The sequence below is a fragment of the Gavialis gangeticus genome, unplaced genomic scaffold (genome assembly GCF_001723915.1).
Source record: "Gavialis gangeticus isolate Ggan-Ray unplaced genomic scaffold, GavGan_comp1, whole genome shotgun sequence".
NCBI classification, from domain to species: domain Eukaryota; kingdom Metazoa; phylum Chordata; order Crocodylia; family Gavialidae; genus Gavialis; species Gavialis gangeticus.
Genome location: NW_017728994.1, coordinates 32,462,455 through 32,485,751, shown reverse-complemented (window position 1 = coordinate 32,485,751; position 23,297 = coordinate 32,462,455). Strand labels below are relative to the sequence as shown.

The 23,297-nt window shown below is 43.1% G+C and overlaps 1 protein-coding gene across 1 annotated transcript; it reads left to right on the top strand.

Moving 5' to 3' along the window:
- Positions 1-6: 6 nt before the first annotated feature.
- On the top strand, positions 7-22,743 carry GDF10 (growth differentiation factor 10). The gene is made up of 3 exons (XM_019502542.1): positions 7-158; positions 9,974-10,881; positions 21,740-22,743. Exons 1-3 carry the CDS (start codon positions 74-76, stop codon positions 21,929-21,931), a joined length of 1,185 nt encoding a protein of 394 aa, XP_019358087.1. The 5' UTR covers positions 7-73; the 3' UTR covers positions 21,932-22,743.
- The last annotated feature ends 554 nt before the right edge of the window (positions 22,744-23,297 follow it).

The window sequence follows — 23,297 nt, the reverse complement described above, 5'->3', positions numbered from 1 at the left end:
CTCGCCCGCCGGCGCCCACCCCCGCGGGGACCCGGCGCTGGGCGGCATCGCGCGGGACGTGGTAGCTGTCCACATGCTTAAACTGTACGAGCGCTACAACCGGGAGGGCAGCCGGCCGGGGGACGGCAACACGGTCCGCAGCTTCCGAGCCAGGCTGGGTAAGAGCTCGTGCGCGCCGGGGCCGGCCCCGGGGCGCCGCCGGCCGCCGGGGTGGGAGGATGCTGCATCGGCAGCGGGTAGCATCCCGGGCTCAGGAAGCCGCAAAACGCCCATGTGGGGAAAGGCGTCGCTTTTCCGGAGCGTCCCTCGCCGGGGGTGTCAGCCAACGGGGCGGCCGGCACCCCCACAGCTGCGCTCCTCCGCCCGGGGAGCAAAGCGGGAGTGACAGCCCGGCCGCGCTCCCAGCCTCGCCTGCAGCTCGGGCCCAAACTCCCACAAGTTGCAGCTCGGCGCGGCGCGGCGCAGCGCCGCTTATGGGACGTCCTAGAAGTCTCCCAGCCTCGTGTTTTGAAGCGGCGGCTGGGGCTTGTGCGCGAGGAGGAGCAGGAGGTTTCTCTCCCCGCGCGCACGCGAGCCCCTCGCTTCGCTGCGCGCGCGACCTGCGCCGCCGCCGCCGCCTAGTCCGACATAACGCGGGGGTAGCAAGGAAAGCCTGCTGGTCGGTATTGGATGCTTGGCATTTTTGCTTTTTAAATTAACGTTTGTAATTAGTTCCTGGAGAAAATAGTTCCTCATTAGGTGACTAATCCTGTTAGCTGGCAATTATAACAAAAGGGAAAGCATCCTGCTTGTGAGAATACCGACAAAGCCTTTTATTTTTTTTAACCTTAGGCGTCTAAAATAAAAGGCTCTGTAGTGTTTTAATCACGTTTAAGATCATGCATTTACAAACTGGATTTAGACTCAGACGAACTGTATGTCAGTATCTCCTCGGCTTTCGGGTTTTAAAATGCTGGCGATGCAGAGCGCTGTACAATAGGGTAAATTAACTTCATTTTCTGTTTTTGCAAGTATATGGGAAGCAGAGTCATAGCACTGTAAGGCCGGGTGGAGGGGTGTGTGCTTGCAGTGGCACAAGTTGCAGCAGCACATACCCTTGCATATGGGCTTCATCCCGGGACAAGCAAATTGCCCTTGAACAGCCCTCCCAACTCTTCAGCCAGGGAGAGCTGCTGGCCCCAGCAGTCTTACCTGGTGGCCTGGAGCAGCAAGGGCACAGATCAGGCAGCACAGAGGCCTGGCCAGCAGCCAGAGCTGTTGCTCTGGATGACCCAGCTGCTCTTGTGTGCCAGAGCATGCTTGTTGTGCATGCATTCTGCCACTTTTTCTTCCTGCTTTTTTAAATTTTTTTTTGCTACCAGGAAATCCTGGTAGCAAATTTTGGCCCCACGCTGCAAATTTGCAGTGCAGAGCATGTTTTAACTGGTTTGTGGCACCACGAAGAGGCTTGCAGGACCCCAAACCTCACACCTCTGCATGTCTGGATGCAACCTAAGTGCTTTTTATTGGTTCTTATACCCAGGTATATGATCAACTCCTAGCAGAACATCTATTTTATTAGTAAGGATATAAGACAAACCCATATATTGGAAAAGGTTACAAACCCTAGTGCTTCAAAGCACTAATCAACCATTAACAGGTTAGGAAGAGACTTCCCCTATGGGCAAGTTATTCCATAACTGCCTGATGTAGCAGACCAATTCCTATGTTCCTATAATATACTCTTACCCATTCTTTGATTGACCTGCTTTACAAATGGCTTGACTGGAGGCAGATGGTTGAGCTTATTTTAAAACATGAACTTTACTCAGATGCCATTATTATTAGCATTTAAGAAGGATAATTTCTTATTGGTCACTATTGTTATACCCATCTTACAGATGGTGGAACTGAGGTACATAACATTAGAAGTAAGTTATGTAAAATCATACAGTCAGTAAAAGGCAAAGCCAGGTCAAAAGCCAGAGTCACCTGGCTCCCAATCTAATACCTTCTCTACCAGATCACAACTCTTACTTCAGTAGCCTGAAATGGGAAGCCTCTCTGGGTCTTTGAAACTGTAGTGGGGAAATAAGTGGGCTGTGATGAGATTGAATGTTATCTTACTGTAATAAGATGTAAAAAATATGGAAACCAATATGGCAGGAACCCGCCTAGCTTGCAGTATATTTTGCAGTATTCTTCTCTCTCATGAAATTATATAATTTCCGCACCTCACTGAAAAAGAAGGAAATAAAAAAGCCTCATTGCTTTCTTTTGGTTACACGCATAAAGTTTCTATGTCTTGTATCCCACAGATAGCAGCTAAGGCAATTGATTTCAGGGATACATAAAACCATGCAATGGCTATAAAAACCATTAGTGTTCAACTTCACTTTCGGTGATAGTTATTGGTTTAAAAAATAGAAAATTGTGCATCTTTCAGAAAATTCATAAGGCCTATCTGCCCTCTGCTGTAGCATAAAGCTGTTTGCTGAATGAGTAGCTACTATATTATTACATATGTAAAAATTAAGGTAACAAAGTCATGTATCAAAAAGTTAGGAAGTGCCATAATTCAGGTTGACTGTGCAGCCTTAATTTGACTCCCTTATGTGCGTGGGCATTATGATATAGTTTGTAATTACATACATGCATTGCTGTTTCCTCATGCGTACATTTATTGCTCAGCATGGATGGAGCCCCCAGAATTAGCAGCCAATGTTCCTTATCTTCTGCATTCAATGTGTGGCCCCACATGCTATTTACTGCACACCCTCCAAAACTTACACTGAGCTAGTTTCCTCATGGGCCCTTTGCTGGTGCACATCACCATGACAGGAATACTCTCAATAAAAAAACTGAGGCAAAGAGATGAAGGATAAAATATTTGATTGCCTGCTAGCTTTGGGTTCCTGCCTATTTTCTAAATACTTTGCTTTTCATCTTTCAAAATACAGCACCAATTAACTTCACTTAAAGTTGTAAGTGCTCAACAGTTGTACTAATTTGTCCCTATACGCCTTATTTTGAGCAATCAAAAAAAAGGGTTGGATAAGTGAAGCCAGATTCTTTTCCATCTATTAGGTACATGACTGAATTTTGGATGTCTAAGTGTGATTCTAGTCCCCCTGCTCAAGTTCCTGAGCAACAGTTAATGCAAAAGGTGGGTTGCCACTCTTCTTCCTCGCTGTTTTTTGTGATTTAGTCGTAAGAACTCGAAAACAATGTGTTCCAAAGTAGAAGCATTAATGGATTTTCAGGACTTGAACAGAGTGGAACAGAATTGCACTTCGGCACTTAGTCTACTTAGATGCCTAATAGGTGGAATAGAATTTGGCCCATAGGCTCCACTTGTCACTTGACTGGCATCCAATATAATTTTGTGGCAAAGATGGAAAATTCAGTTTCTCAGTGCAGCTTCCAATATCTATCTAAACCACGGACTATTTTCTCTGCCTTGGCAGCCCTGCCTTTCATCCACTACACGATTTCAGACTTTGTGAAGAAATGAGACAGTAATGCAACTAGAGATGGGTGAGAGGGGCACCTGCTCCACACGCCAAGGTAGGAGGGTTGATAGAATCACCCCCACCCCTGCAGAGTCCATGCCCTGGTGGTATTGCCATGCTGGGAACTCCAAACTAGTCCCTGGCTGCTGCTGCTTTAAGAGCAACAGCCAAGGCCAGCAGAGCATGCACACCAGCAGCAGCAGCTCAGCCAGGACTATGCAGGAGTCCCAGCATGGATAAAGCTGCTTTCCCCCCTACACCTCCCAAACCTGCTCTCAGATTGGTGCACAACTGGTGGGGAGATGGTCCACTGATCCAAGAGCAGGGTCAGGACCCATGGTCTCCCACAGGGTTTGCACCAAGCACCAACTCCGTTATGTCACTGAAATGAAATAAGGATCCTGCACATTGTCTGACTCTTTCCCATTAACAGAGAGAAGCACTTAGTTAGTCTGAAGTCCATGTTAGTCTGAAGTCAGACAGAAAGCAGGGTAGGTCTGCACCTTACAGAGTAACTAAATCAGAAATGTATAGTATAGTCTTTCATAAGCATCTGATTTCATCAAATGCCATGAAAAACCTTTCATTTATCCTGTGCAAAGGTCCTTTCACAGCATCTCATGAAGTAAGCCCTTTGCTTACGAACGTTTATGCTACACATATCTGATTTAGTTACTCTATAAGGTGCAAATCTACCCTGACCCATCTAGCCCATGCAATGAGGCAGAGATTCTGTGATAGAAAAAACAGCAATGCTATCACAAGAGATGCAAATTAAAGTCACATGGGAAAACTTCATCCTAGCATTTTTGTAGTTTTGAGTGCTTGACATTTGGGATTTTAATGTAACTTGGGGTTTTACTGTAACTTCTGGGATTTAAAACACTAAAAATATGTAGCAGTATATTGTTCTCCTAATATGGAGAACATTAGTGCTCAGTTTTGAAACTTTTAAATCTGTAGCATATGCACCTGGCATTTGAGCTAATGGAGAGTGTCCAGACAAGTGCACACGTGCATTTCCCTGGGGACAAAGAGCAGCAGCACAATATGTACTGCTGCTGCTTGTCCCCAGGGAATGCCCATACATGTGTCATAGTGTCATAGTGCTTAGGGTCGGAAGGAACCTAAACAGATCATCAAGTCCAACCTCCTGCCCCAGGCAGGAACGAGTTCCGTGGTCATATCACCCCAGCCAATTATCTGTCCAGCCTCCTCTTGAAGACTCCCAAGGTAGGAGAGAGTACCACCTCATGTGGGAACCCATTCCAGAGCCTGGCAGCCCTAACTGTAAAGTAATGTCTCCTGATGTCCAGTCTGAACCTTCTCTCTAACAATTTGTGGCCGTTATTCCTAGTAACCCCGGCTGGTGCCTGGGGGAACAGAGCCTCCCCCAATTCTCGCTGGTCCGCCCTGGTGAGCTTGTAAACAGCCACCAGATCCCCTCTCAGCCTTCTCTTGTGCGCTGTGGTGCGTGGCAAGTTGCCCCAGGTGGAGGTGGGAAGGCTGGGGCCAGTACCTGGGCTGGCCCCAGCAACCTTACCTGGGGTCCTGGGGGCCTCCCAGGGCTCCAGCGGTGGTGATCCAGCAGTAGGGAGCCTAGCTGGCAGCTGAAGCATGGCTCCAGCCAGCCAGGCTCCGGTTTCAGGCAGCACATGCTGCCACCATATGTGCTGTCCCTCATTTTTCCACTGCAGGTTTTTTGACACCAGGATCACCCAGTGTCAAACACCTCTTGCCCCCCCCCCCCCCCCACTGCAAATTAGCAGCACGGGAAATGCCCGCATGTGCAGCATATACAGTGTATGGTTCCTCAGATGGGTCTGCGGCACCGCATACCACACATGCATGCTCATCTGGATGCACCTATGGAATCTAACCTGAAGTAACTCATGGCAGTAGCAAGTTATTCTTTGTGGGGCCCAGATGCTAGAAGGTGGCCTCTATCCAGGTTTTGGAGGAAGTGTGCTTTAGGGGTAACAGAACACTATTTCTCTGTCTCCCCTTCTCTGTCCTCTTGCATGTACCCCAGTAGCTTGACTTCTCCCCATCCTTTCCACACACACACAGGAGTTTCCTCCTCTTCTTCCTAGCCATCCAAAGTATAGTGGTAAATCATCCTGAAGTGGTCACTGGCCTACAGAAGTTCAACTGAAATGGATAGAATTTGGCAAAGGTAGAAGCAACTTTAAAACTGTCACATGATGGAGAGGGGTAGGTAATCTTATCTATAGGCATAGCTAGCAGCTTTAGTGTGTGACACTTAAATAGCGAAGTCTGTAGTAAATGTGGTCAGAATCATCTCAGCAAAGGTTTTCTGGTGACATTTTCTGATTTGTCTAAATACAAGTGATTTGCAGAGATGTGACAGTTTTGACAAAAGGTCCATCAAAAATCTGTCTGGCTTCTTGCCAGCCCACCTGCCTGGTTTCTCAGTTGCCTGGATGTCTAGCCTTCCTGGCTTCTCTGTGCCAAGACTTACAGGCTCCCATTGTACTTTGCAGAGAAGTTTGAAAATGTTGAGTTTTGTTCCACTTTGAAAACTAGATTTCCATAGGCAGAATTCTCTGTGAGATGGAAACACCAGAGCTATCTCCAGTCTGAAATCACACAGCTGCTGTAGAGTCTCTTACTGGAGGGTAGGCTAAAACCTCCTGGCCTAGAAAAGCAGCTGGATAGACTGCACAGCCGACACACAGAACTTTATGGAGGTAAATTAACAACTTTCAGTCATGCTAGGAACTAGGAAGGATTGGGACAGAGCTGCTTATTTTCACTTGATATTTTGAGTAGAGCAGTGATTCACTCTGACAACTGCCTTATGTCCCACAAAAAGTGAAAGTATTAAGATGGTTCTCTCCTTGGTTCTGCTTCTGGTCAAGGTTGGCAGTATAGGAAAACTTGTTCTTGAGAGAGTTCCAGATTCTAAAGATTAGAGTTACCAGTAGCTTTCCAAATCAAGTGTGAGTCTTTGGAGGGCTGTCCTTCACAAGACTTTACATTGGGATAGTCAGGATAAAGCTGGTTGAGAAATTTCTGATAGAAAATTGGTCAGAAAAGGACGATTTGACAGAAGTGAAACATTCTGTGGACACATGTCAATTCCCTTAACACTTTCATGGAAACAAGACAGGCAGACTGTGGCTGTCTGATGCTGAAGCAGATTGTTCCATTTTCCCATAAATTTTGAATTAGAACAAAAGGTTGATATTGTAAACCTTTCTGGAGCAATGGAAGTTCCCTGTTCCCATGAGCTCTACTTGATACACTACAAACCTTTAATTTCTTTATGGCAGTGGACCGAAGGTTGGGAGATCCAGGTCTAGTTCCTGGCTCTGACATAGCTCTCCTATAGGTGAATCTACACATCACCCTACAATGATGTAGTGACATGCTACATCGCTATACAGTGCACTACAGTGACATAGCGATCATGCAGGTCTATGTGTGATTCCTAGCTGTCACCATAGTGGCATGCTTCCCCATTTTATTATGCCGCTATGGCGACATAGCAGCAAAATATAAGCATACACTGCACGCATATTGCCATAACTGCCCATACTGTACCATGCTTTAGTACTTCCAAAAGGAAGTAGTAAAGTATGGCGCCATAGCAACATCACAGTATGGTGATGGGTAGATGCACCCGATGTACCCTTATGTATACCAGTTTCTCACTGCATCTATTTCCCATCTATAATATTGGGTGGATAATCCTGTGTCTACTTATTGTAAGCTCTTTGGGCAAGGACTATCTACTGTTGTATAAGACTCTTGTTTGGGACCTCTTGATGCTACCATTAATGCAACCCCTGTAATTGAGGTATGAAGGACAGGGAAGGGGTTGTTGAAAACTAACATTAATTGTACAGTTTGAAAGCCTGTTCTTCAATCTCACCTACTGCAAACAAGATAACTCTTATAATAAAAACTCTAATGAATCATTAATTCACAGGCACTTGTAAGCACGGTGGTTTTATCTGGCAATTATTATCTGTTCATATGGCATATAAAAAAAACTAGGCTAACCACATAAAAATAAGTCATTCTGCTGAACAAAAAACTAGAGGTATTAAAGGTGGAACTATGACTATCAGGACATTTACACCAACAACCTTGCTCCAAGATCATAGCAAGAGCATTACATCAGAGAATAATCCTAACCGTATTTCAAGAGGGTATAGGAAAGTTGAACTGCCTGAGACTAAACTGTAGACTGAGAAAACTGTTCATAATCAATCTAAATATTTCTTTGTTCTTTTTCATCTTGTTGCTTTGTCCTCCCTTGAATTGCTCTAACCTTCTCCTTTCTTTGTATTTAAATTCAGGTGTACTCTTCATTTCCATTGTCATCAATAGTAGCTCTATACATATGGGTATCAAAGGACCAAATTTCCCTTTAATGTTTACATCTTTCAGATCCATTCTGCTCTTCAAAATTCAAATACTTTAGACCTTAGGCTACAGGTAAATTAGAAAGGAAACTGGAAACCTTATGATCCTGCAATGTCTTGCTATGATTATGTAAACAGAAAAAAAGAAAGAAAGAAAGAGGAATATGACAACTTTGCTTTGATAGATAATAGGCTGCAAAGGCATTTTCTGCTGCTTTGGATGTTACTTGTGTTCAGATACAGCCTCCTAAATATTGGATACACTAGAACTTCCTGGTGAATTTAGAAGATGATACTAGTAACTATTTAACTGAAGAATCAAGTGCATTTGTACAAAAACATATTTACAAAGGCATTTCTATTCTAACACAGATCTTTCAACTGGTTAGAAAGAGATTATCAAAAATCAGGTTTGAATCCTAGCAGCTGAATCCTGTCAAGAGCCATTTGGGACACCCATTGGGAAAGAGTCTAAAACATCCCCAGCAGATAGGAAAACTCTCCCCAATTTGGCTCAGTATTCCCTAGTGGCTCCTTCATATTTTGACTGATGAGCACCGGATATACAACCACCTGTTAAACATCCATCTGGTAGATGTTGGTCTGCACCACAAAGTTTGGAGCTGGATCCAAATATCCCCAAAGCTCAAGGTGGGTTTGGCTTTGGCCAGTGTCCAGAAAGAAACCTCATGTGTACATCACTGTCCCAGGTGTGACTACAGGTCAGGTAGACCTATCCTAACTAGCTTCAAACCAGCTGACTCTGCTGCTTGTAGACAGGTAGCTGTGGCAGCAGAGAACTCAGCCCTGGCCAGCTACCCACAAATGTATCCTGCACTGAAATCCATATCGTCATGGCTACACTGCCAACAGTACTGAGCTCACTATTTAAAGCCAGCTTGGCTGTCTTCACTATATGCAGTCACAGCAGGATAGACTTAGCTTCACAGCTGGCCAACTCTGTGCAGTTCCATGGGACACTTCTCAGTGGTAAATAGTCCTTTTATTTCCTACACAAAGTAGCCAGATCAACAAGAAGGATATCTAGGGAAACATAAGCAAATCTCGTAAGCAAAAGCAGGTGGGGTAGAAAGACAAAGCCAGAAATTGCTTGTGCAGAGGAGGACAAGAGCCTGAAGAAGGCAGCTTTGTCTGTCTGTTTTTTTCCTGTCCTGTTTGTGTCCAACTGCTTGACAAACAAAGTCATTATCACCATTTTACAGAGGCAGAATCACTTGCAGGTCAACCTGCAGGTGAATAGCAGAGCCATGAAGAAAATAAAATTCTCCCAAATCTCAATGGAGTTTTCTACCCACTATACTGGGAGAAAGCAACCTATGGGCTACAGGCCAGATCCAGCCCACTGAGCAATGTCAGTCAGTCTGCAAAGCTGGGGCAACATCAGCAATTCTGCAGCAGAGTGGCAGGAGGGGGTAAGGTGGGGGTGAGCAGCAGCACCAGCAAAGGGAGCAGTGGCCTATCTTCAGAGTGAGCTGAGTTAATTTGGCCCACTGTTCCTAAAACAGTGTTGAACATTGCAGTAGGCAACACTGAAACGACTGGTGATAGTGCTTCCTTATTTATGCTGCCTGGACAGTAGGAAGGGGAGCATTAGGAGAGACTGTTTCTCTGCTTCTTTGTTGTCAGTAAGTGAAAGAATAGGGGAAAGCAGAAGGAAATGAGGAAGACTAGTCTGGGGGTTAAGGCACAGGTCAAAGATTCAAAAGATCTGGGTTCATTCCTCAGCTTTGTAAAGTTGGGCAAGTTACTTGATCTCTGTGTGTTTCAGTTATCCATGGGTACAATGAAGACAATCCTTCTTTCATTTATCTGCATTGTAAACTCCCTGGGGCAAGAACCAGCTCTTGTGGTTACATTCAGTTTTAGGGTTCCTTGATGCTTCTAACAGAAGCTTGATTCTCCTTCCACTTATGCTGGCTTTATACTTGTGGAGCTCCTTTGCGGTCATTGCAATATCTGGCTTAAAGTGAGATAAGTGAAAAGGGATTGAGGTCCATAAGTCCAACTATTTAGAAACAGTTTGATCATTCTGAGCATTAATCTACTCATTTATTCATTCTCTTGCAGAACTTTTATCCCAGAAACCCCTATACTGCTTCAATCTGACGTCAATGCAGGATTCAGAGATGATCCTTGCTGCCACGTTTCACTTTTATTCTGACAAACGCCCCCGCCATCGAGAAGTGTTCTGCAAGCGGTCCAAGAACTCATCTTGCCGCCTCCTCCACTTGCCCCAGATCCCAAAGCTCAACCTTATTTTCCAAAGCATCCCCCAGAACTCTGCCTATGGGCTGGTCAAAGGGAATGTGACTGTGTTTCCCCAAAGGCGGGGGTCATGGCAAGTGAAGGACATCTCACACATCATAAATGAATCAAAGCTGGCTGGAGAACTTATTCTCTGTGCAGAACTTGACTCTGGAGAGAAATACCAGGGAATACCTGAGCAGGTTGCTCGCCATTTTCCATACATACTTGTTTATGCCAATGATTTAGCAATAGCTGAACCTAACAGTGTGGCAGTCACCCTCCAACGATATGACCCTTTCCCTTCCAGTGACAGAGACCCAAGCCTGTCTCCCAATGCTTCTTCAGACACACGCGTGAGGAGGGACACATACCTTTCCAGCTCCATCCAGAACAACGAGTTGCCTGAGGTGGAATATATCAACAATGATTACAATAAACAAGACATATGGGAAAGTGCCTACAAGTCCCTAAAACCAAGAACCTCACGTAAGGATCGCAGGAGGAAAGGGCATGAAAATACTGAAACACTCACAAAATCTCAGATGCTGAATTTTGATGAGAAAACAATGAAGAAAGCAAGACGGAAACAATGGAATGAGCCTAGGATTTGCTCTAGAAGATACATGAAAGTTGACTTTGCTGATATTGGCTGGAATGAATGGATCATATCTCCCAAATCATTTGATGCCTATTACTGTGCAGGGGCTTGTGAATTTCCAATGCCCAAGGTAGTATGAGCCTTTACTGCTTATAATTTCCAGACATACCTCGTCATCTTTTATCTGGTGTATGCACACTGTATTTGTTAAATGTTTCATGTCTCACAAGATTCTAGGACCTTGTCTAACTTAGTTTAAACTACTCAAACAATAGGATCTTCATCAGCTTACCTTATTTATTTGCATAGGACGCACACCTTTTCCCCCAAAATTAGCTATAGGAAATTGTGTGTGTGTGGGGGGGTGTCTTAAGGAAATTGATTTCTTCAGTGGCTGAAAGTTTGGGCTCCAAGCTGGGGCAGGAATCCTCTCCTCAGCTTCACTGTCCCCCTCCCAGTTACGTGATCAACAGGACTGGTCTAACCCTCTCACAGCCACTGCTAAATTAAGGCTTTTACAGTATCAGCCTACCTATAGTGTCAGCCTACCTACTTACTGCTGTAGCAGTAGCAGCAGCAGCAACACATAGGGGGGAGGAGGGGGGAGGTTGATGAGAGTACTCTGCTTTTACTGTCCAGAGCCTTCAGTTGCAAGTAAGACTGTCTACATCCCAGCCATTTTTTTCTTCCTCCTCAAAATGAGGTGTATGTCTTATTTAGAGTAGTGTGGTATAGGAATAGTTACATTACCTCAGAAACTATTTTGAAGTCTAACAGATTTCTCCCTTAAGGAAACACACTCCAGCCTTCTTCTGGAAGCTATCTTACTGCTTCTTGCATTAAATATTCATTAGATAAACAGGAGCAAGATAGTTTCTTTCCTATTTGGGGATAGGGGCCTGGGCTGGAACCCAGGATCTCTTCCTTGCCAGGAAAAGCAGCCATGTCATTGAGCCATCTGGTTCTCTTCATCCTGGCCCCACAGATCTTCATTCTCTGGCTGTCCAGTGGGTCAGCTTCAAAAAGACGGCTGGAGAATACTTTGGGCAATACCTACCCTGTGACTTGGAGGTAAGAGCATTTTGGGAAGCAGGCAGCACAGGGTCAAATTCCTTCTTTTGCTTAGAACCTGGGTAAGTACCCTGATCACTCAGCTATTGGGTTAAAAGTTTGGAGGGTTGTCTCCCTCCTCTAATACCAAACACCTGCTAGTTATGGCTCCTCTGCAACTAAAGTTTTGGGACTTACCCAACAATATGCATATGGATGGCACATATAGCATCCCCAGTGCAGCCTATTAAGCAGGCTCAGTAGGAAAGCAGAGTGAATGTAGCTAAATGGAATCCAAAGTGTGCATAAGTGCCAAAAATTGCTGTTACATGACTACATAAGTTCTGCGTATTTAGACCCAAATCTTGAACCTGTTGTACTCTAAGTTGGAAGGATATATTCTGTACTTTACATAAGGGGTAATATATCTTTCAATGGTGTTACCATGGAGCTGGGAGAAAACTTTGGGTGACACCATTTTTGATGAATAATGCATATTTGGTGACCGTGAAATATTTCACAATTTTTTCTTTCATTGTGAATTTTTAGGGTTTTTTTTGACATTTTAAAAGCAATGCCAACCACTGCCAGGTGCTCTCTGTGTAGTGTTGGGCAAGTCATGCAATCTACCTATGCTTCAGTTACCAACTGATAAAATGGAAACATTTTTTTCTCTTATGTCTGTATTGTCAGCTCTATGGTTAGAGACAGAAATTATACATAAAGTGGTATAAGTGATCGGAAACTGGTTCAAATCTGTAACAACAGAAGTTCAGTATACATAAACTGCTGTCAAAGGCTAAATACAGACAGTCAAAAAGCCCGAGGCTGAGTTGATTCAGTCTTTGCAAGTTAGTCTAAGCTGCAAAGATTGAATCAATAAGCAAATGAACAGACATTCATTTTTGATTTAGGAAATGGAGCCACATGCCTGCAGTGGCTCAAGCCAGAAGCCAGGGGGCACTAGAACATAGCTCTCTGGCACGTAGCCAGCATGGGTTGTCTGTTTGCTTCATTTTCCTGCTGCCCCCAAGGTCTCTGGGATTTGCAGTCCACAATCACAGGAACAGGACTCTGCTGGGTTGCTCATCACTTCCTCTTCCTGCTTCCAGGTGCCTCTGGTATTTGTAGTCCACAGTTGCATCCAGCACTAAGTAAACCAGCAGGGCCAGGCAACTCTGTACTTGGGGGGAAGGTGAGTTTAACTCCCCTCTCTGACCCCAGACCCTGGCTAGAGTTTGCCTGAGGGCCAGCCAGTGAGGCCAGTGAGCTAGCCCTCACTGCTCCAGCTAGGGGGCAGAGAGGTGGAACCAGCCCTGCTCTCTGGAGCAGGCAGCACATCCCATCCCAGCTCAAGGCTGCAAATCAGTTAAGTCTGGTACTACATTCAACCAGGTTTATCTTATAACAGTTTCAGCCATTTTGAAACTGGTTTATGTACACTGAACTTCTGTTCTGCTACAGGTTCAAATCAATTTCTGATCACTTAAACCAGTTTATGTGTAACTTCTGTCCCTAGCCAAAATGGCCAAAACCGGTGTAAGATAAACCTGGATGGATGTAGTATCAGATTTAACTGATTTAGGTTAAATCTGTTTATTCAACTTCTATCCCAGATCCCCTCCAGATTCAAGTTAACTAGCAGTCCTCTGGCATCTCAGGATGTTTTGCACCTCCCTAGCAAACCCCACCCCTCACAGGCTGGGCAGGCTAGTTTTAGCCCAAGCTGTCTGCTCCAACCAAGCAACAAGGCATGCTCTAGCACTCCCCAGCTTCTTGCCTGAGCCACTGCAGGCATGTGGCTGCATTTCCAGAATCAAATGTGAATGTCTGTTCACTTGCTTATTGGTTCAATCTCTTCAGCTTAAATTTACCTGCAAAGATTGAATTGATTCAGCCTCAAGCTTTCTGACTGTCTGTACTTCGCCTATGGAGCAAGAACTGGCTTCTGTGGTTACAGTCAATGCTGGAGCACTGGGGCTCCTGATCACTACAAAAAGAGGTTTGAGTTTCCTCCCATTTAGGGTGTTTTAAAACTGGTTTAACTTTAGAGACCTTATTGTAATATAATGCAAACAAAACTTTTTTGTTGCTGTTGATTTGAAATGACTCCTCATTTTGTGAGCCCTATAATTTTTCTTTGATATCTTGTAAATGCTCCATAGGTAAATAGCATTTTTGGCCCAAACACATTTTTTTCTTTCCAGAAGTATCAGCAAGCTGGGGGAAAAAAAGATAGACATATAACTCCAATTTTGAATCTCTCCAATTGGAGTAGGTGAAATTTACTTTAAAAGTTCCAGACTGAAGGTCCATAGGAGTCTTGGCATTAATGACATCTGAACTATGGTTTCCTGTTTTTATTTTTTTCTATTAGAACATAGCTGTATCATGGTGACTCTTTCTTATCAAACTTACTGACTGACTGAAATATACTGCAGGTATATTCAGCACTGGACAAATGAGACTCCAACACTAACTAAGGTTCACTTTCTGTGTCCAGCCCTGTGACATAGTACCCTATCTACCCTGTCCCTGCCATTTATGCCATGCAGGGTACCACTCTGTAACAAAAAGCAAAAGTCGCACTTAACTTCTGTACCAGACTGGATGGTCAGCACAGTTCTTGTAAGACACAGGGACAATTTATGCACGTTCAGAAATTCAGTAAGTATATCCAGGAAATGCACTGACACATGTTGAAAATGAGTGGTCCTAATTTGAGATAAAATAAATAGCTAATTGCATAGTCAGAACACAAACACTTGGTAAAGCCTTGCAGCAATGAATCTGAAAGCACTGAAGGATATACCCTCAGCTTCCCTGTATCTAAGATAGATAGATAGGACATGGCAAAACTGCAGATAGCAGTGAGACTGAAGCATGGGAAGACATACATGAGACAGCTTTACTGTAGCTAGCTTAGGTACCAGAAGCAGATGCAGAACAAGACTTCATCACAGGCCAGGCACACCTGCCAAGGATACTTGCATACTCTGCATACTTACACAGAGAAACTCTCTGTGCTGAAACCTGTATTGCTAACTATTTTATCATTTCTATTAGTATCAAGTTAACTAGATTAAAATTGGCTTATGTTCACCTAAACATAGTGCATTCACACCTCCTAACTGCAGTGTAGAGAGACTAGGAGCAAGATAATATGGCTAGTTCACTGGAACACATGGAATCTGTGACATAGGTTCCGTAGCACCAGATTTAGTTTCATGTTCTAATCCTAAAATTATCTTGCCCCTTTACTATAATAAAGCTGGGTTCTTTTAGGCAAAACAGCTTTTCTGTATCAAAAGTGGGTGGATAAGTTCTTAGTTGTAATACAAAACTGAAATATCATATAAATAAGCCATTTCTAAGTTAAGGAACGGTGCATTATCTTTAAATATCTTTTGTTTTAAGAGACCTAAAATCATTAATCTTATGCTCATGCTTTTAATACTCAGCTTACAAAGATGTTAGAAATGAAGCTGTAACTGAGTCTGAGTTACAAAATCAAAATCCAAAATCTTTGTGTGTGTAGATGTGTGGTGTTTGTTTGCACCTACATCTACACATCTTATTCTGAACAAAGCCTACTTATTAGTGGCTCACAACTTTTGTTTTAGAGACTAACTGCAATACTCAATTTTTCGATCCTACCTTTTTAAATATAAGCAACAAAAATTGCACAAAGAAGGTCTGAGCAGTTCTTGAATGCAGACTTTAGTTTCAATGCATACAAACTACTTAATCTTGGAGGAAAAGGGAATACAATTTGTAGGAGCAAAAGCAGTGTTGGGCCTTGCCAAATGTGGTTGTCCAAAACAGTTATAGTTTCATAGTTTTATAGTTTGTAGGGTTGGAAGGGACCTGAGCATATCATCAAGTCCAACCCCCTGCCATGGCAGGAAAAAGTACTGGGGTCAAACAACCACAGCAAGGTGATCATCTAGCCTCCTCTTAAAGACCCCCAGGGTAGGAGCCAGAACCACTTCTCTTGGAAGTTGGTTCCAGATCCTAGCCGCCCTGACAGTGAAGTAGCACCTCCTGATGTCTAGTCTGAATTTACCCTCTGCCAGCTTGTGACCGTTATTTCTAGTCACTCCTGGTAGTGCTCGGGGGAACAGGGACTCCCCCGATGCTTGCTGGTCCCCTCTGACTAGTTTGTAACAGGCCACTAGATCCCCCCTCAGCCTTCTCTTGTGGAGGCTGAACAGGTTCAGGTCCTGTAGCCTCTCCTCGTAGGGCCTGCCCTGCTGCCCCCTGATCACGCGAGTGGCCCTTCTCTGAACCCTCTCCATGTTGTCCACATCCCTCTTGAAGTGCAGCGCCCAGAAATGGACGCAGTACTCCAGCTGCGGCCTGACCAGTGCCGCATAGAGGGGGAGGATCACCTCCTTGGACCTGCTTGAGATGCATCTGTGGATGCATGACAAGGTGCTGTTGGCCTTCCTGACCGCGTCCCCACTCTGCCGGCCCATGTTCATTTTGGCATCAATAATGACTCCAAGATCCTTTTCTGCCTCTGCACTGATGAGAAGGGAGTTCCCCAGCCTGTAGGTATGGTGCTGGTTCTTCCTCCCCAGGTGCAGTACCCTGTACTTGTCAGTGTTGAAACCCATCCTGTTCTCATCCACCCACCCCTGTAACCTGTCTAGGTCTGATAGCAACCTATTCCTCCCTTCTAGCATGCCCACGTCCCCCCCGCATCTTAGTGTTGTCTGCGAATTAGAACAGGGTCAAGAGCATGAATTCAAAAGCCTGCCTATGTTGGTTTGTGATCTTAGATGTCTTAAGTCAGAGGCAATGGTGAAGTTTTTCAAAATCTAAACTATACTGATAAACCTGTGAATGGAGGATGGATCATTTGTAATTGGAAAAAAAGAACTGGGGTTTCTCTTATGGGATACAGTGCTAGAGTTGTTTGATCAGAGCTGTACTTTACTGCTGGGATGTTGAGAAGCAGCAAGTCCTGAGAGAGGCAAGGATTTTTTTGTGAGTGATATCATTGTTGGGATAGATTTAGACAAGATTTATAATGTAATACATTCTTCTTCAGGTCTGAGAAAAAAGCAGGCCCGGCAAGGACTAAAAACATCCTTTGGGGCTCTGAAATTGGAGGAGAGAGAAATTCTGAGGGGTACCTGGAAGACAAGAAAAGATAGCTTGATTAGTGAAAGGTCAAGACCCTTCAAAAGAGAAGAGAAGTATTATCATTTGTGGTGTGAAAAAAGATTAGCAGGAATCAGGTAGGTTATAGTGAGACATGAAGTCAATATATGTATTGAGTCCTTGGTTCTTAGTGTCCAGCCAGCTTATAAATTTTTGTTCCCAGACTTGCCTTTTAAAGGAGTTTTGCAAATTTCCCTTCAGCACGAGGATAGTGAGGTCAAACTGAGTGATGGTTCTGTGATGCATTGTCCTACACATGTTTCTGTGTCTGTCTTTAATCTTCTGCCTGTAATCATTCATTCTGGTGTGCAGTTTAGTTTAGTTTCACCCACAGAGTTTCCATGAAGGCATTTGTACACGGGATGAGATATACCAGTTTTTGGAAAAGATGTGTAGGATCCGTGGATTCTCCTGAGTCCATTGTGGGAAATATTGATTGTTGTAGCAATAAAGATGTGATAGTTTTTGCATTTATTGTAAAGGCAAGGCTGTATCGCATTTGATGTGTGTTTTCAGCCCCTCACCACTCATGGCTTTCAAAGAACTTCCTAACCTTGCTCATCTTCTCCATGGAACCAAACTCCGCACTGATTAACAGACATCAACTGGGACACCCCATATATTATACCTTACTGGAATCTTTCCTTAGGAAGACAAGCAAGCAATCTTTCTTTAGGACTGCATCAGTGAGGCCTAAAGACATTAGATTGCTATCAACCTAGGCTGTATTCTATTTCTCTTAGGGCCTTGTTACACCTTACACTATGAGCTTCACAAATGCTGATCAGTGTTAGTGCTAGCTTGAGTTTGGACCAATCGCATATTTAGGCCAGCAGGGGCCTGGAGAACTAAAAAGTAAGAATACCTCCTTCCCATTCCAGGTTCCCCCCCTACCTCCCAGGGCTCCCCCCAATTTTCCCTCCCCCTGCACCCCTGCCATCTCTTCTGCTGGGCTGCTGCTGTCCTCCAGGCTAAGCCCAGCCCAAAGAGCAGCAGCAGCAGCCAGGCAGGAAGGTTCACCCTTCCCTGGCTGCTCCCCCAGGAAAGACAGCACAGGGGCTGCAGAGGGGACACTGAGCAGGGATCTGGGGTGCTGGGCAGGGGTGGGCAGTAGACTGGATCCAGGCCACTGAGGTGGGGTGGGTGTTTACAGTGTAGCCTAGCCTAGAATGGCTACACCTTAGTATAACATGAGCTGGGTAACATGGATCAGAGATAATCCTGCCCTGGAGTGGCATAACTTTGAGGCACCTAAAGAGTACTTAAAACTAGTTTCAGATATTAATATGCAGACAGTCGAGGTGTTAAGAGCTCCAAGAGCTGCCCAAAATTACTGTGTAACAAGGACTTTACTAAAAAGGATGAAGTCTCTAACCTCCAAAGATGTGTAGTTAATATCAGAGAAATTCAGAAAAGACCTATTACTGACATCAGCTCCCAGACTGGATTCCAGCTTAGACAGCAAGCTATGTCTTCCGCAGATGTAAACCAGCATAGCTGCCTTGACGTTAATGATGTTCTGTTGATTTACACTGGCTGAGAATCTGGTTCTGTGTCCATTAGTGTGTATCTGGCATTGTGGAAAATCAGTGCTCACATTTATCCTTTTTGCGGGATCTACGATAACTAGAAATTTCTTGTTTTTGGTCCTTGTAAAATTTCCAAAACTATGAGTTTCATTTTGAGTCAAGGACTTAAACCCCCAAAGAAAATTTTCCTAAAACTTATAAATGTTTCCTGCCTAGGTTTTTGGGGAGAAAGTAAAGAAGACGAGGTAAGAGGAAGCTGACATAAGTGGATGTAACTTACATGGAGGGATTGTAGAGAGTGAAGAACAGCTAAAAAGGCCCTGCAGGTGTCAGATAAAACAAGTATGTGTGTGGGGGAGGAGGTACTTTATTTTATACCTCCTTTAGTTGCTTTTCCTATATCAGTTCCATAATTTTGTCCTCTAAGGACCAAACTGTTCCAAGGTGGGATTGCCCTGGAGGTGAAAGAGGGTGGAACTTGACCAACCTTATATAAACTTGCTTGCCAGTGTGTAATGCATTACCATTTGGACCATAATTATATCACTACATCAACACCGTCACTGCAATGCATTCATCTTTGACTATCATAAGCTTTCCACTTAAGCATACTGGCAAAAAGGTAATGCAAAAACCTAAACCAGCATCACTCAAAACTTGAGCCAGGCTTTCAGAAAGGCTGGCAAAATTCTCCACTTGGCCTGAATTGGGTGGATGTGCTGCTTGATCTCACTATGGATTTGTTATTTAGGTAGCCAGGTTCCATGCAGAGTAACAGTCCATAATAAATGGTTCTTTCTATGAACATTATTGAGGTTTGTATTTGTGCCCTTCAAGGAATGCAGGCTGTAGCAATCTAAAAATGCTGGCTCTTTGGCAGGCTAACATAGCTAAGAGATGAGCCGACCAGAGAGCTGGAGAAATGATTTGAGGGATGAAAACTCAAGACTGACTTTCTATCATAGGGAAATCTGTCTATTTCCTATTATGTGTTACAGCCTTAAGACTGATATAACCTCTTGCAGCTTAATATCCTGAGATCCCATAGACTAGTAACTATGTGGGCTGCTGTCCATTAGAAAGGAGTTAGGGGATTCTGTACAGTGGCGGTTTAGCATCTGTGACTGTTCCAAGTAACAACTGCAAAATTAAAAAAAAACAAAATGTAATTAAACAAAAATAAAAATCATGTAGCGGTTTTTAATAACATTTAAATACTGAAGTAGGAGTCTACAGGTCCAAGTTGTAGCCTTAGCTCTCCGCTCGTTGTGCAGTATTGAAAGCCACCCATTCTCTTCCATGGTTTTTGCCATCTGTCCAACAGGAATAATAATCTTACCAATTTAGCTTAATTCATTGCTCTTTGTAAAGGGCACTGAGACCTACAGATGGATGGTGCTATGGAAGAACAAGCTGTTGTTTATCACACTAAAGCATTCTAATTATGAAAAGACAATTTCCAGGATAAGCCACTTGATGAGACCTTCCTTTATTTCAAAACCCCAAAGGACCTGCAATAAATTTCACAGATTATAGTGGCTCAAAGTACTATGTTTTACTTGAAAGAATTTAAAAGTTTTAGCACGGTTGAGTTTTTACTGATTTTGAGCTATATCTCAAAAGCAGCATAAGTTGTCATTTTAAAGTTAAAAATTAGCAACTAATTAACCTAGAAACGTCTTCTGTATAGTACTTATGTCCTAGATAATTTTGTATGCTGAACTTGAAAAAATCAAGAAATTCCCATGTGTGCAATGCCAATGAAAGCAGAAAAGTCCCTATTACAGTTAGGAGTAAAACTACTTTCTGCTTATTTACATCATCCTATATTTTCACATGTATGTAGTATTTTATCTATTCTAAGCAACAGGACACACTGCCACTGTATGCTGTTCAACAGTTGTAGAGGTGGCTGCATTTTACTGGTGGTGTGTTTTCAGTTGGGGGTTTCCAGAACTGCAGGCAAGTATTTGTGTACCAAATCTGTGCATGCAGATTCTGAAGTTGTTAATGGCAAAAGCATACCAATAAGACAAGAGAGGTTTGACTATTCATTTACAGTCACTTGCTGAGACTATGTGCAATAACAGTAACTGTGTACACTTCTGACAGCTGCTAATGATGGAACTGCACTGCACTGTTTCCATTCTGTCATAGCTTTTCACACTTTCTTTCCCCCTTACTGAACATTGTTGAACTATTCCCACTAGAAAGTCAGTAGTAAAAATAACAAACAATACACTGTTCAGTGCATTGGTACTGTACAAGTTTAACTGTAAACTCATTTTACACACCCCTCTTCCCTCTCTCTCCACACACACACAGAGTCAGTGAGGGGTCTTGCAGGCATGCAGAGATGGACAAAGCATGCAGTGATTAGAGGCATTGAGTCCTTGTCTGTGTGGGAGAAATCAACTGGTATAGTGGTTGAAGCATAATTTAATTACTTTAAATTTACTCCAAAGTGGGTAGTACTCCTGAATCACTCTTATTTCAGAAGAATTCCTCTGCTTCCATGGCAGAGTAATTATTCCAAAAGAAGGCAGTTGTTCCAGATTAGCATCCACTTGAAGACTTACTCCTGAATAGATATGAGAGCCAATTTCCCCACATAGAGGCCATGTCTACACGAGATGCTTACTGCACAGTAGCTTACTACTGCGCAGTAGCTCATTAGTACTGCACAGTAGCCTCATGGGGCATGAACTGTTATACAGCGCTACTGCATAGTAGTAACAAGCTACTGCGCAGTCAGCATCACCTGGAAGCTGTGCAGGGATGCTACTGTTCAGCAACGCCGGTTACTGCACAGTCATTCAATACTTGGTTATGCAAGTACTAAATGATTGTGCAGTAACTGCGCAGTCAGTATCTCATGTAGATGTGACCAGACAAGACCAAACAGATTAGTGAAGACTAGGGGGAGGAAGGGAAGTAATCTTAACCATGGCTCTTTGCTTCATGAATCGGCAGAGAGCGGGTCACAACTTCAGTGCTCTCCACCTGCGTAAGCTAAGGAGTCTAGCCCTATGACTGATTGATGCCTCCCAGGCACGAGTACAGAGAACATGAAGGATTCTGTACTTTACCCCCCTGGGGCTCAAGTGCATGGGGGAAGACATAGTTTATTCCTGTATTTTCACTTTTTTCAAAAAACCTTATCTGCAATCATTTTCTAAGCCCTTTTGGGAAAGTGATTTCCTGTAAATGAAACAGTCATTATTTCTTCCTTTTTTCCAGATTGTCCGACCATCGAATCATGCTACAATCCAGAGCATTGTAAAAGCAGTAGGAATCATTCCAGGCATTCCAGAACCCTGCTGCGTTCCTGACAAAATGAACTCCCTCAGCGTCCTGTTCTTAGATGAGAACAAAAACGTCGTTTTGAAGGTATATCCCAATATGTCTGTTGAGACCTGTGCCTGCCGATAAGTCTTTACAAATAAACCTTCAATGCAACCAACACATTCTGCTTGACTACACTGGGAAAGTTGTGAATGGGAAATGACTTAGACTGTGTTTGTGAATGAATCCAAACCCACATCTCCTTCTACAGAAAAAATGCAGAGACACTATAGCAGCACACATGTTCACCTCTAAGGACCTTAAATGTCATCATTTGTCTTGCAAAGTAACGATTCACCTTCCAGAAATTCCAGACTTTTCAAATCTATTTTAACCAATCTAGCTAAGAAATCTGATCATTTTTACTTAAGTTTACCGTAACTGGAGGACTAAAATACATTTTTATATACTATTTTCCTGGCTATTTTACTTTCCAGCTAACCAAGAAGATGGGAACAGACTTTGCAAAAGCAAGCGTATTTTAGAATATTGCTTTTTTACACAAATCTTTTTGCCTAAAATTCATACCTTTAGTCCACATATTTATACTGAAAAAATGCTGTAATAAAGGGCTTAATATACATATTTTCCTTCAGGATTCAAATGTAGTGCACTGTATAAGCTTTTATATATTCAGTATATTAATATAACTATTTTTGGTTACCTTTCCATAATATATACTTTGTTTTACAAAAGATGTAACACTATCCCACTGTCATTTCTGTGCTGGTTAATTTCAGGTTCTTAAACATATATATTCTCTGAATAACACATACTATATAGTAATATGTTTAAATACTAAAAAATAACCAAGATTTATATTTTTGTAAATTATACTTTATATCCTTTAGGTTGTTACATGCTTTTAACAAAAGCTAATAAATTAAGGTACAGTAGTATTTAAAAATAGTTGAAATGTCTTTCTATAAATACACATTGTTGTATTCTGTTAATTAGAGGAAAAGCAATGCTATCTTATTTGGAATTTCCAGGCTATGCTTGTCACAATATAATTTATAGATTAAAGCCAGAAGGGACTACTATGATCATCTAGTCTGACCTCTTGCATAATACAGGCCAAAGAACCTCACCCAGTAACTTCTGTATCAAGCATAAAGTCACAGCACCCTGGCTGAGAATTGCTGCCTAGTTTGGGAATCTTGATATGGCTCAGGTGGGCCAAGTGTTGAACTGTTCAGTCCTGTCATGATAAAACTGCTTCAGGGCATGCCCAGAAGCAGAACTTTAGGTACCTAAACTTTAGTTCTCTACCTCTAGAATATAAGTGATTCCAGGGTTGGGTGACAGCTGAGCAAATGCTTTGAGCTTCTAAGTTTTAGATTCACATATCAAGACTCACCTAAATCACATTTTAGACACCTAGCTCCTTTTATGGTCCTAGCTTTTACGTGCCTCCATTCTCTACCTGTAAAATGTTGGTAATAACACTATC